Below are 13183 nucleotides of genomic sequence, written 5' to 3' on the forward strand. Positions count from 1 at the left end.
CTGGCCGGGTCCCACCGGTACTAATTCCCAAGGAGGCTTGACTCGGCAGAATGTCCCTCCCGCAACCTGCACCCCAGAAGCAAGCAGCCTGTGTGGGAGGCAAGTGATCAGACCAGCTTTATTGAGTATAAAGTAACTCCATCCTCCTTGAGGGGGACAATTTGGAATGGATCATTTGGACGTGGTTGCTGTTGCCCAGGGTTCCAGCTTTCCCTGCAGCACAGTTCTCGACCTCACTTTGCAAGGCAGGTGCTCCTGGGCAAGGACCAGCTGAGGGGCTGCAGCTGGCTCTGAGCCAACGCTGAGGAGCCCCAGGGGGCCAGGCTGAGCTCAGGAAGAGTTTGTCGCCTACTTGGGAGTCATGTCTCTCACAAGAGCTTAGTCACCTGGAGCCCAGCAGGGCAGCGGCTGTCGGTCAGTTAAAGGCTGGAGACGGCCCCCCTGGGATGGGGGTTGGAGGAGACAGCCCAGCTTTAGCGCAGTGTCCACACCTAGTTGGCCCCACGCAACCGGAAATCAGGAGAGAAGGCTGAGGGGAAGCTCCACTTGGTGTGCCATGGGCGCCTCCCCGGGAGGCTACTCAGAAACTGGCAGAGGGGAAGTCCTTCAGCTCCTCCTTCTGGGGCGAGACCTCTGAGACCTTGTTCATCTTGTTGAATGTCTGGCTGATCTCGATGAAGCTCCTGCCTTTGGTCTCGGGGATGATCACAAAGGTGTAGATGGTGGTGAGCAGGCAGATGACACCGAAGATGATGAAGCTGTATGCACCGAGGCCCGCCTGAGGGGACAGGGGCAGTGAGGGGCAGTGAGGGGCAGTGAGGGGCAAGAAGGGGTAGCAGCAAGGGGAAGTGAGGGGCAGGAAGAGGCAATGAGGGGCAGTGAGGGGCCTGGAGGAGCAGTGAGGGGTAGTGAGGGGCAGGAAGGGGCAGTGAGGGGCAGGAAGGGGCAGAGAGGGGCAGAGAGGGGCAGGCAGGGGCAGTGAGGGGCTGTGAGGAGCTGTGAGGGGCAGTGAGGGGCAGTGAGGGCAGGAAGGGGAAGTGAGGGGCAGGAAGGGGCAGTGAGGGGCAGAGAGGGGCAGTGAGGGGCCTGGAGGAGCAGTGAGGGGTAGTGAGGGACAGGAAGGGGCAGTGAGGGGCAGGAAGGGGCAGTGAGGGGCAGAGAGGGGCAGAGAGGGGCAGAGAGGGGCAGAGAGGGGCAGGCAGGGGCAGTGAGGGGCAGGAAGGGGCAGTGAGGGGCAGAGAGGGGCAGAGAGGGGCAGGCAGGGGCAGTGAGGGGCTGTGAGGAGCTGTGAGGGGCAGGAAGGGGCAGTGAGGGGCAGGAAGGGGCAGTGAGGGACAGGAAGGGGAAGTGAGGGGCAGTGAGGGGCAGTGAGGGACAGGAAGGGGAAGTGAGGGCAGGAAGGGGCAGTGAGGGACAGGAAGGGGCAGTGAGGGGCTGGGAGGAGCTGTGAGGGGCAGTGAGGGGCAGTGAGGGCAGGAAGGGGAAGTGAGGGGCAGGAAGGGGCAGTGAGGGGCAGGAAGGGGCAGTGAGGGGCAGGAAGGGGCAGTGAGGGGCAGAGAGGGGCAGAGGGGGCAGGCAGGGGCAGTGAGGGGCAGGAAGGGGCAGTGAGGGGCAGAGAGGGGCAGAGAGGGGCAGGCAGGGGCAGTGAGGGGCTGTGAGGAGCTGTGAGGGGCAGGAAGGGGCAGTGAGGGGCAGGAAGGGGCAGTGAGGGACAGGAAGGGGAAGTGAGGGGCAGGAAGGGGCAGTGAGGGACAGGAAGGGGAAGTGAGGGCAGGAAGGGGCAGTGAGGGACAGGAAGGGGCAGTGAGGGGCTGGGAGGAGCTGTGAGGGGCAGTGAGGGGCAGTGGGGGGCAGTGAGGGCAGGAAGGGGCAGTGAGGGCAGGAAGGGGCAGTGAGGGACAGGAAGGGGAAGTGAGGGGCAGGAAGGGGCAGTGAGGGGGCTGGGAGGGGCTGGGAGGTGCAGGCTGCTGGGCTGGTGTCGCTGCTGGGGGATCCTGTGGCATGGGGCCCCAGGTCTCACTCACCTGAATGAACGGGAAAACCAGGCCCACAGCAAAGTTGGAGAGCCAGTGGACGCTGCCCCCCACCATGTAGGCGGCTGGCCGTGAGGTCTGCAGGAAGATCTCCGTGATGAGCAGGGCCGGGATGGGACCTGGGTGGAAAGAGGGGGCAGCTGTCTTTCATGGACAGGCCACACAGACTCCTTGAGTCCTGCATCTGCAGCTGCCTGGCCCCAGGCGCCACGGGGAGCCTCCCCTGTGATGTCCCTAACAGCATCCATTGGCCTCTGGCCTGGCCTTCCCTCCCCACCCCCACAGCAGAAAGGGGACGAGGACTGGGTGGGGCGAAGCAGTGCCACCTCGCAACCTCTGGGAGGTAGTGGGCCACAAGTGAGCAGGGCTGGTGTACGTGAGAGTGGGCTGGGCTACGTACTGGGCCCGATGGCATGTCCTATGACGTAGATGATGATGCAGGCAATGCTGAGGTAAGGCATCCAGGAGACGGTGTCCTGGGGGAGAGGAGGGGGTTCATGTCTACAGCCTCCGCCTGCAGGGCCAGGGCTGGAAGGGGCCTGTGGGTGCAGGGAGGGGCTGGCACGGCTCCAAGCTCCCCCTCACCTGCAGGGCCAGGGCAACAGTGATCACGCAGCAGGCAGCGAAGCAGATGAAGAAGCCGAGGAGGAGGAGCAATCTCCTTCCCAACAGCTCCACGACAAACACCTGCCGAGGGGAGGGGTTGGGGCAGCTCAGGGGAGCCCCTGGGAGGACCGCCCAGGCCACACCTGCTGCACGCAAAAGGATGTTGGGGGTGGGGAGCGAAAGGCTGGCTACACACTGAGCCACATGTGCCCACCACCAGGGCCTCCCCATCCCTTGGCCCAAACCAGGACGCTGAAGGCTGGGTCCTGCTGCTCCAAGGCCAGCCTCCACTTCGAAGTGGCCGGGCCTCCCTTGGGGGGGTCACCCAGCCCTGGATGCTTCCTATCTGCCAAGCAGGGGCCTTGGGGGCAGAGGGAGCTAGGCGTGCTCAGCCTGCCAGCGACCTCGTCCAAGCAAAGCTTCCCGTGGGGCGGTGCCTCCCTCTTGGGGACACTCACGGTGCAGATGGTCATCAGCACGTTTACGGCCCCAGTGCCGACCGTCACGTACTGGACGTCATTGCTGTTCACGCCCGCGCTCAGGTAGATCTGGTCTGCGTAGTAGTAGATCTGGAAGGTGAGGATGGCAGGCTCGGGCCCAGGACCTGGGGGTGCGTCCTGCCGGACACGGCCCTCCGCCCAAGCCCTGCCCTCCGGCTCGGCCCTCTCCTGGCCGCCTTGCCCCGCTCCGCACCGCATTCACTCCGGACAGCTGCTGGCCGCCCATGAGGGCCACGACGGAGATGAGCTGCCAGCGCAGCGCCCGCGTGCTGCACAGCCGCCGCACCGACACGAAGCCCGCGGCCCGCTCGGCCTCGTCCTCCCGTCGGATCTCCTCCAGCTCCTCGTCCACTTCGTCCCAGCCACGCAGCCTCTGCAGGGCTGAGGGGGCATGAGGCGGGGGATGTAGACAAAGGGTTGCAGCGGGCAGGGATCCCTGATCTGCCACCCCAACAGGTCCACGTTACCCTTCCTGGCGGCCTCCTGGTTCTTCTTCCCGAGCAGCAGGTACCTGGGACTCTCCGGGAAGTAGGGCAGGATGAGGAGCTGCAGTGCCGCGGGGATCCCCGTCAGCCCCAGGAGAATGGGCCAGCCTGAAAGCAGTGGGTAGCTGAGGGCCGGGCTACCCGCGTGCCAAGGGACATGCTCTCCCCCCAGCACCCAGAGCAGTGCCTGGGAAAAGTGGACACTCGATGTACCCCCACTGGACAACGGGTGCTGACCGCATGTGGGGACAGTCCCACCATGGCCACATGGATGCTGGGTCAAGGGCTGCTGTGTCAGGGCTGACCTTGCCACACCTGGGCCTGGGCTACCAGGACCACTTGGACTGCAGTGGCTAGCACAACCCCACACGTGTGGATCTGTAAGCTGTGGACAGCTTCCAAACGGGCGACCGGGTGCCACCACGGTTGACACAGCGTGGCTTCCTTCTGGAATGCTCCCAAGCAGGTACACCCACCACTACCAAAGGGCTTGAAACTGGAGGCAAGACCAGGAAATGACCGCGGTTAGGGTCTGCAGAGTGGCTTCCTTAGGGGCGGGGCAGAGTGGTGGGCACAGCAGAGGGGCACACAGGGGCTCAGGGGGCTGCATGGTTCTTTCCAGACCTGGGGAATCATTACAGAGGTGTCTGCTTCCTTCTCTTCTGTTTATTTAAAAATCAGAGTGACAGGGAGGGAGAGGATGAGAGAGATCTGCCATGTGCTGGTTCATCCCCCAAATGGCTCCAACAGCCACAGCTGGGCTAGACAAGAGCCAGGAACCAGAAATTCCATCTGGCTCTCCCATGTGGGCGGCAGGGGCCCACGCTCTGGGCTGTCACCCACTGCTTTCCCACCTGCGCTAGCAGGAGCTGACTCGAAGTGGGGCAGCTGGGACCAGAGCCAGCACTCTGATAGGAGATGCCAGTGTCGCAAGTAAAGGCTTAAACTGTGGCATCACACTTGCCCGATGTTTGTTTTTTATGTGAACAGACAAATAATCACATTGTTTGGGCTTTTCCTTTGTTTTTTATTGGGAAGTATACATACCGTATATACGTTACCGTGAGAGCAGTGACCTGGGGCAGGCATTCAACCTGCTGGTTAGGATGCCTGCGGCTCACAGCAGAGCCACAGATTCAGTGCTTAACGCAGACCCTAAGAGGCAGTGCTGATGGCTTGCAAGGCTGGGCTCCTGACATCCAAGTGGAAACCTTGACTCCCAGCTATGGCCCAGCCCCAGCCATCGAAGGCTTCTGAGGAGTGAACCAGTTGCTGCAGCTCAGGCCCTTCCAGGAGGGGACAGCACCTGCTTCCCGTGGCTGTGCAGCCACTGGACTGCTGGGCACCTGTGAGTGGCACTGGTCCAGGTGCCTTTTGTTGACTCTGCTCAGCACCGCGGTGGGGAGCTACCACATTTGATACAAGCAGAGACTCAGGAGGCAGAATTTAGATCCCTTGCCCCAAATCACCCATTGTTGGGAACCTAGCCAGGTTGCAACCCAGCTACTCTTAACCACGTGGCAGACAGACTTCCAATCAGAGTGAAGCCTGAGACCTGCCAGATTCCACTGCCCAAAACACAAGAGGCACAAGCCAAGCCATTTCTAGCCTCTGCGTCCCGCCCGGCCCGCCCCCTAGCCACAGCTCTTCTGGCTGCAGCCTGCCCCCTGCTCCATCGACACAGATGCCAACCACCGACAAGTTCAACCTCCATCCTGTTCACCACTTCCAGGCTGGATCGGCACCTCGTCAACACCCTCTTGCCCTCTTGACCAGAGTCTTTGTCAGTGCCCTGCACAGTGGGCAGCAAGTGTAGGCCTCCCAGCTTCTACACAGGCCATGGTTGTCTGAGCTTGGGGAATCTCTTTGTCCCCCAAACTGAAACTTGTCTGAATGGCTGAGGATTCCCAGGGACCAAACCAGATACCACTGCTGATCTGGGCCTTCCTCGGCTTCCCACCAGCCTTCGACAGACTGCCCTTGCCTCTGCTTCTTCTGGAGCCTTCTCTGACTCCACTCCCTCCTGGCCGTTCTGTTTCCTGAGCACCTCCTGTGTGCCAGGAGTCCCAAAGTGAGGAAGGTCAAGCCCTTGCACTCACTTCTGGAGGGGAGTCCCCACGCACAGCCCAGCGTGAACACACAGGGTCATGGCCATTCTGCCTCCTCTGCACAGGTCTGCAGTGCTGGGCCCACTGCCCCGCAGGTCAGCCCCCTCGGAAGTCCCTCTCCCATCCTGCTGGTGGGCAGCTCCTTGAAACAAGGGGACCTAGCCTTTCCTTGCCGATGCCAGCTCCCAGGAGGGGCGCTGTGGCTTTCCCCACAAGTGGCCTGGCAGGGAGGTGTGGTTGTTCAGAGATAGGTTCAGGCTGCAGGCTCCATCTCGCACTGGGACAAGTTATCCAATTTTGCTAAGCCTCAGGGTATGCACCTGAAGAATGGGTCCAACCACAGCACACGCCTGGCAGGGCGGCGTGGAGGAGGCTGTAAACAGAGACAGAAGACCCGGCCCCTCGTCCACAGGAAGGAGTGCTGTATAAGTCTGGGCAGTGTGCTGGTCAGTGGGTGACCGGTGTGACCGGCTGTATGGTGATTTCTCTTTTGGAGGTTTGGCCAGGCCGCAGCAGTGTGGGTCCCCATTTCCTGTGCCTCTCCTGTGTGTCCGGCCCAGACAGCCTTGCAGAAGGAGGAGTCAGGGGCAGAGATGTCCTCAGCTCACCTCGGCGGGGGGGGCAGGCACGTGAACCTGACTCTCACTCCTCCCTTTCTGGCCTATGAAATAGGACAGCTCCAAGGCCTCGGGCAGAGGGCTGGGCACCCTGCAGACCGTCATGCTGGGCCACAGGCTCCTATAGGACAGCCACAGAACAGCCAGAGATGTAGGACCCTTGCCCATCAGTCCACCCTCTGCTGAGGCCACCTCACTCCTCTCCTAAGAGGGACGCTTCAGCACCATGGCTTCAGGACCTGCTGTGTGCCAAGAGCATGCCTGCCTCGTGGGCCTTGGCCACAGCAGAGACCCCAGAACAGCCACTCCACCGGACAGAAGGCCACTCGGGCCACAGAGGCATCCTGTCCCAGGCGGCAGCAAAGGACCAGGCAGGAGTTCTGGTTTTGGGAAGACTGTGCTCACCCTTTTGGTTGGCGAGGATACTCCGGAGGCCAAAGAGTTGGGCCACGAGGATGCCAATGGTGATGAAGAGCTGCGGCACCACGCCAAGGGCACCCCTCAGGTTCTTGGGGGCCAGTTCCCCCAGGTACATAGGGACCACGTTGGAAGACACACCTGGTGGGGGTGAGAGAAGAATGCACTCAGGCTGAGGGAGCCCGGCAGGGACAAGCCGCCTCGTCCAGTGCCCACCCTCCCACTGAGCAAGCCGCTGGGCAACCAACGCCCTTGGAGCTCCAGTTCCTCCCAGTTCCACGAGGGGCAAGCAGTGAGGACAGGAAGGCCCCACCAGGGCCCACACCTCGCTCCCTCCTGCTGCCCAGGGCCAATCAGGACCCCTGCCAGCCAGTTTTGCAATGGAAGCACAGAGGTGATGTGATGAACTGATACAGGAAGACCACCAGATGAAATGCAGCTCGAGCGAGATTCACTACCGAGCACTGGCCTTAGTTGCCCCACGCAGAACGGCTGCACTTCCACATGGCTCCAAGCGATGGCCGACGGGGACTCACTCGCAAAACCTGTCTATACACCCATCACACTGGAATTGACTGAGAATCCGGGGGACCGCAGCCGACAGCCCTCCAAGGGGCCTTATGTAGACAAGCATTACTCCACCGGACTCCCCTTAAAGCACTGGAGGCATGGGCCTCATGGGTTGTTATTAGTCTGAGCATCATATACCTGTTCCAGGGTCGAGCTGAGCCCCAAAAGGGAGGCTGGCCTCAGCGGGGAACCCCAGGGAAGCTGAGTCTGTGGCGGGCACAGGTCAGAGCTGCTGCTAACAGCAGGGCATTGGCCGAGCTTGCTGTGTGGCAGCCGTGCCTATGGCCAACTCTGCTCGGTATTTCAGAGACACTGCAAGCCCCCAATGCCAAGGCCTTTCTGTCTGCCATCCTTAGGGCAGCCCTCTGTGTGTCTCAGCCAGGGGCAATGTCCCCCAAGGCCAGAGGCTGCAGGGGGAGAGGAAGTCCTTCCCGAACTTGGATCCTGGAAGTGCCAACTCAAGCCTCAGCATGTCATAACAGGGGGGTAACGACCACCTCAAAATGGCAAGGCCATTTTTTTTAATGTAAAAATTTGTTTATTTATTTAAAAAGGAGGTGGGGGAGAGATCTTTCGTTTCTTGGCTTATTCCCTAAATGCCTGCAAGAGCTGTGGCTGGGCCAAGCTGATGCCAAGAGCCTGGAACCCTACCCAGGTCCCCTAAGCAGGTGGTTAGGGACCTGAGTCCTTGCTGCCTCCTGGGATGGGTAGGAAGCAGGGTAGCAGGGCCCTGAACTCAGGCTCTGTGGTGTTGGATGTGGGTGCCCCAAGCAGCAGCCAACCTGCTGCACCACGACATCAGTTCCTGATGACTGCTGATTTCTGACGGTGGGAAGAGCTGTATTCCTAGCTTGTCTCTGACAGGATAATTTATACAGAACATTGTTTCTGAGCTTTCAGACCACGAACCACTTGCTTCTCCAGATAAGCAAGAAACAAAAGGTTCCCAGGACAGCACTTACCACACAGGATACCGTCTATTCCATTTTTAATAAAGGAAATGCTCCTCAGTAAATTGGTGTCGCCCCTTCCTACCTGGTCCTGATATACAGCTTATGAAACACTGAGATAAACAATGGGACTGGAGGGGCCAGTGTTGCAGTGTTAGGAGTTAAGCCACAGCTGCTCCATTTCCAATCCAGCTCTCTGATAAGGCATCTGGGAAAGCAGAGAGAGGTGGCCCAAGTGCTAGGTACTCTGCCACCCATGTAGGAGACCCAGCCAAAGCTCCTTGCTCCTGGCTTTGGCCTGGTCCAGCCCCAGTTGTTGTAGCCACATGGGGAGTAAACCAGCAGATGGAAATCTCTCTGTAACTTTGTCTTTCAAATAAATAAATCTGGGCCTGGCGCAGTAGCCTAGCAGCTAAAGTCGTCGCCTTGCACATGCCTGGATCCCATATGGGCGTTGGTTCGTGTCCGGCAGCCCTGCTTCCCATCCAGCTCCCTGCTTGTGGCCTGGGAAAGCAGCTGAGGACAGCCCAAAGCCTTGGAACCCTGCACCCGTGTGGGAGACCCGGAAGAAGCTCCTGGTTCCTGGCTTCAGATCTGCTCAGATTCGGCCATTGTGACTGCTTGGGGAGTGAATCAGCAGATGGAGGATCTTCCTCTCTGCCTCTCCTCTTCTCTGTATATCTGACTTTCCAATGAAAATAAATTAAAAAATCTTTAAAATAAATAAATCAATATTTAATAAGGAAAGATGCACTATTTTTAAAAAGAGACGAGAGTCATGTGTTTGGCGCAGGGGATGAGTCACCGTTTGGTGCTGTCCATACCCCAGATCCTAGGGCCTGGGTTTGAATCTTGGCTCTCCATCCGAGCTTCCTGTTAACACCTGATGCAAGCAATTGGGTCCCTCCCCCAGGCTGCAGGATCCTGACCTCAGTGTGGCCTGGTCCTGGCTGGGTGAGCATCTGGGGAGTGAACCGCGGTTAGAAGATTTCTTTGTGTCTCAGTGTCTCTGCCTTTCAAGTGAAGGAGGAGGGGGAGAAAGGACGGGGGAAGGAGGGGAAGACGGGGAGCAGAGGAGGAGAAAGCCATCTGGATTTAACTGGAAGAACTCTGCGCAACTTGAAACTGTGCATCAGTGTTCTGAAGGGCAGCTTCCGGTGCAGGAGACCCAGCAGGGAAGTGCAGTCAGTCACGTGGGGGCCCAGACATGCTGCCCAGTGCACATCTTTGTGCTTTGGAGACCGCGGATGGGTGCAGGCCCGGGTCTGCCTCCTCCTTGCAGGTCCTCAACCCCCGGGCACTGGAGAACCCTGCCTTGCTCACCTGCACAGATGCCCACCAGCAGTCTGGAGACAATGATAAGCTCAAAGGACTTGGCGATCTCACTGCATCCCATCAAGACAGCAGGCACAATGGAGAAGATGTTGTTGAACAGGAGTGCTCCTTTCCTGCACGGAACAGAGCAGCTGCAGTTGGGCTGGCTGAAGGGGCCACAGTCACCAGACGTCCCCCGCCCCCAGGATCAAGACTGGTGCACGCTCCGCTCCCTGGGACCTGAGAGCAACATGGTCAAGGGCACAGCCTGGGGCAGCTGCGTTCTGCGTGGGAGCCAACAGCAATGATGATCAACTGGTTTGGGTGAGGAAGTTGGACAAAAAGGGCTAGGCTGACCTCACCTACATCGATGTAGATGCCCAGTCCTAAATGAAGCGTTGCCAGGTTGAATTCAATAACACATGTGCAAACCTTTCCATGCAGCTCATTTTAAAGACTGTGCTGGGGAGATACATGGCTATTTCAGGAGAAGCAGCAAAGAGATTTGACACCATTATAACTTTTTCTTTTTTTTTGTTTCAACCATTATGACCTGCTTGCATTAACAAAAGGTTAAGTAGAAACACTCCTTTAAGTAGATAAAGGCAATCTACTATCAACCCGTGTCTGAGTTACGATGGGAAGAATCTTCCCATCTGTCAGGGCCAAGCCCAGGGGAAGACTCAGGCCCTGGAGATCCTGGCAGAAGCCAAGCAAGCGTCTCGTGGAGGGGACCTCACTGTGATGCCACCAAAATGAAAATCACTGAAATGATCACTACCCTGGTCTCGTGGTAAGATTTCAGTGGCAGGCCTACATTTCACAGGTGTTTGGGCCAGTGGTGAAGATGACGGTGGCCCATGCCAGAGGACCTGGGTTCGATGCCTGGTTCCGGCTCCCGACTCCAGCTTCCTGCTAATGTGGACCCTGGGAGGCATCAGTGGCAGTTCAAGTGCATGGGTCCCTGCCACCTCTGGGAGAAGCCCTGAATTGAGACCCTGCCTGCTGGCTTGGACACGGCCCAGCTGAGGGAGCCTAGCGATGGGTCTCCATCTCCCCTCACCTGCCTAATCTGTTCACCAAGGGGCCGACGAGAAGGGATCCGATGAAACCTCCGAAGGGGTACATGGACACAGTCACGGACCACAGCAAGGTCAGGGGGAACTCATCAATGAGCTCGCCGGTTCGGTCGTAGTAGGTGTCATTGTAGAACTGCTTCATGAGCTGGGGCACAGTGCAAAAGAACAGGGTGAGCCAGCTTGGCACATGCTTGGGCCAAAGTTGTTATGGCCCGCTCACCCCACCCCCAACCCTAGGAGGACCCTGTCAGGGCAGAGAGTGTTGGGCCCAAGTGAGTGGTAGGTGCTAGGAGGCCTGGGGCAGGCTCAGGCCACAGGGGGACACCCACCCTGCTCCTCACTGTTGGTGCTCTCTGCCCCGTTAGGTGATGGGAGCCCTGGGCAGCTCCTGGAGCCAGCCCATTAAGCACACATCAGGGCCAGGCTCTCCCATGCCCCTGGTGACAAACAGCATCTGGGGGACCTGGCTCATCCCCAAGGGTCCGTGCCATGCCCCGAGGGTGCGGCTTGAGGCCCCACCGTGTGCCCAGCCCCACCTGGGCCTGCTCTCAGGCCACTCCCTGCTGATCGGGGACTCGGAGACAAACCTCGGCTGGGGAGTTGACCACAGACACATTGTACCCATACTGGAAGGACGACCCGAAGGCAGATATCAGGGTGGCCAAGGCGAGCACAAGCGTCAGCCTCTGCGGGAGGGAGGGGGAAAATGAATGAGCAGGGGGTTGGGGAGGATGAGAGCAGAGAATGGGGTTGGGGAAGAGGGGGTTAAGTCGGGATACAATGGCTCCTGGGCTGGAGGGCCCTGGCTTTGCCTCTCGTACAAATGCAGCACAGGACAGTGCAGTGCCTTGGCACGCTAATCTTCTACCTGCAGCGCTGGGATACCATATGGGCACCAGTTTGAGTCCCGGTTGCTCCACTATGATCCAACTCCCTGCCTATAACCTAGAAAAGCAGCAGAGGATGTGTACCCACATGGAAGACCTGGAGGAAGCTTCTGGCTCCTGGCTTCGGCTCGGTTCAACTCTGGCCATTGCGGCCATTTGGGGAATGAGCCAGCAGATGCAGGATCTCCGTCTTGCCTTTCTCTGTAAATCTGCCTCTCCGATAAAACTAAATAAATCTTTAAAGAACAAACAAACAAAAAAGAAGGCGCTGTAACAGTAACCCTCCAGCCCCTCTCACCTGCCTTGGGTTAAGGTTAGAAGCGGCTTTCTCCGCTATGGCTCTCCTGGCCTCCAGAGTTGCCTTGGTCTTGGCTGGGGGTAGGGAGCAGACTGTGAATGCCCAGAGGGTCCCAGCAGGCCCGGCCTCTGTTCACCTAGATATGGCTGCAAGTCCCACCCCACCTGCTCCTCGTGGAAGACTGTTCCACTGCTCCCAATGGATTCCTGACCCTCCCCCAGGGGCTGCGCTTGCCCACCTCCAGCACAGCACATGTACCCAGGCACCATCTCAACACAAAATGCCACAAAAAAAGTGAAAATGATGGGGCTGGCATTGGGGTGCTGTGGCAGAGCTGCCTCCTGCTGTAACCTACTCCCATGTGGGTGTGGGTTCGTGTCCAGGCTGCTCCACCTCTGATCCAGCTCCCTGCTTACAGCCCTGGAAAGCGGCGGAGGACGGCCCAAGGGTTTGAGCCCCTGCACCCACGTGGGAGACTCGGATGAAGTTCCTAGTTCCTGGCAACTGCAGGCATCTGCAGAATAAACCAACTGACGGAAGAACTCTCGGTCTCTGCCTCTGTCTCTATGCTTTTTAAATTAAAAAAAGAAAACTTCTTGATTGTGAAAATGTTTCATTATTTGGTGTCACTGGTGGACTTTCCCTAGCCCTGGGCTTTTGCTGTCAGAAGAAGGCCCAGGGATGAAACATTTAAATACAGATGTCGCATGTCCTGTGACACGACCGCCCTTTGGCGTGTGGAGGTCCTGAGTGACAAGTCATACAGACACGAAAGAGCTTTGCTCTTAGAACACACAGACCTCCTGCGGCAGGTGTATGCGGCTGCTCCCCACCTACCTTCCTGTGTTCTCCAGCACCAGGGCAGGGACACCGAAGAGCCTCTGCAGGGCTCATGGTCACCACATCTGGCCTACAGCGCAGTCGGCTGCCGGAGGGCCTGGGATGCCGACCACAGAAGCTTCCATGCCAGCACCTGCCTCACCTATAAGGCCACTGTCATCTTTCACATGCGGCATGTTCGCGCTCACCCCTGCCAGCACCCTTGGGCTAGCGGAGAGTTTTAGGGCTTGCTGACTCAAACAGGATCTCCAGAGAGAGATAAGTGAGGCGGCTGGGCAGTGGGAGACACAGCAGTGTCCTTGCCCAGTCCTGGGGCCCACAGAGCTGCGCCTGGGAAGAGCCCTCCAGAGAGCTGACTGCACTGCATACTGCTCACACACACACACACACACACACACAGAGTCACTGTACACACATATACACTGTTTATACACATTCACTATACATGTACACACACACGTGCTTGCACACACTGTCCC

The 13183-nt window shown here is 58.7% G+C and overlaps 1 protein-coding gene across 1 annotated transcript; it reads right to left on the reverse strand.

The window, feature by feature from the left end:
- Positions 1 to 414: 414 nt before the first annotated feature.
- On the reverse strand, positions 415 to 12880 carry SLC2A5 (solute carrier family 2 member 5). Its single transcript, XM_058661006.1, has 12 exons — positions 12779 to 12880; positions 11267 to 11365; positions 10664 to 10824; positions 9610 to 9734; positions 6755 to 6907; positions 3607 to 3732; positions 3333 to 3520; positions 3098 to 3208; positions 2619 to 2720; positions 2434 to 2509; positions 2025 to 2152; positions 415 to 778 (listed from the first exon to the last, which is right to left on the reverse strand). Exons 1-12 carry the CDS (start codon positions 12878 to 12880, stop codon positions 581 to 583), a joined length of 1569 nt encoding a protein of 522 aa, XP_058516989.1. The 3' UTR covers positions 415 to 580.
- Positions 12881 to 13183: the final 303 nt, after the last annotated feature.

The sequence above is a fragment of the Ochotona princeps genome, chromosome 2 (assembly GCF_030435755.1).
Source record: "Ochotona princeps isolate mOchPri1 chromosome 2, mOchPri1.hap1, whole genome shotgun sequence".
Lineage (NCBI taxonomy): Eukaryota > Metazoa > Chordata > Mammalia > Lagomorpha > Ochotonidae > Ochotona > Ochotona princeps.

Bases quoted from the DNA above. Each gene is read 5' to 3' on its own strand.
- SLC2A5 (XM_058661006.1), bottom strand. From the start codon at position 12,880: ATGCCGCATGTGAAAGATGACAGTGGCCTTATAGGTGAGGCAGGTGCT. The intron at 11,366-12,778 runs GTAGGCCAGATG...TCCCTCCCGCAG, and splicing joins CTCCGGCAGCCGACTGCGCT to AGGCTGACGCTTGTGCTCGC. The intron at 2,153-2,433 runs GTACGTAGCCCA...CTTTCCACCCAG, and splicing joins AGGACATGCCATCGGGCCCA to GTCCCATCCCGGCCCTGCTC.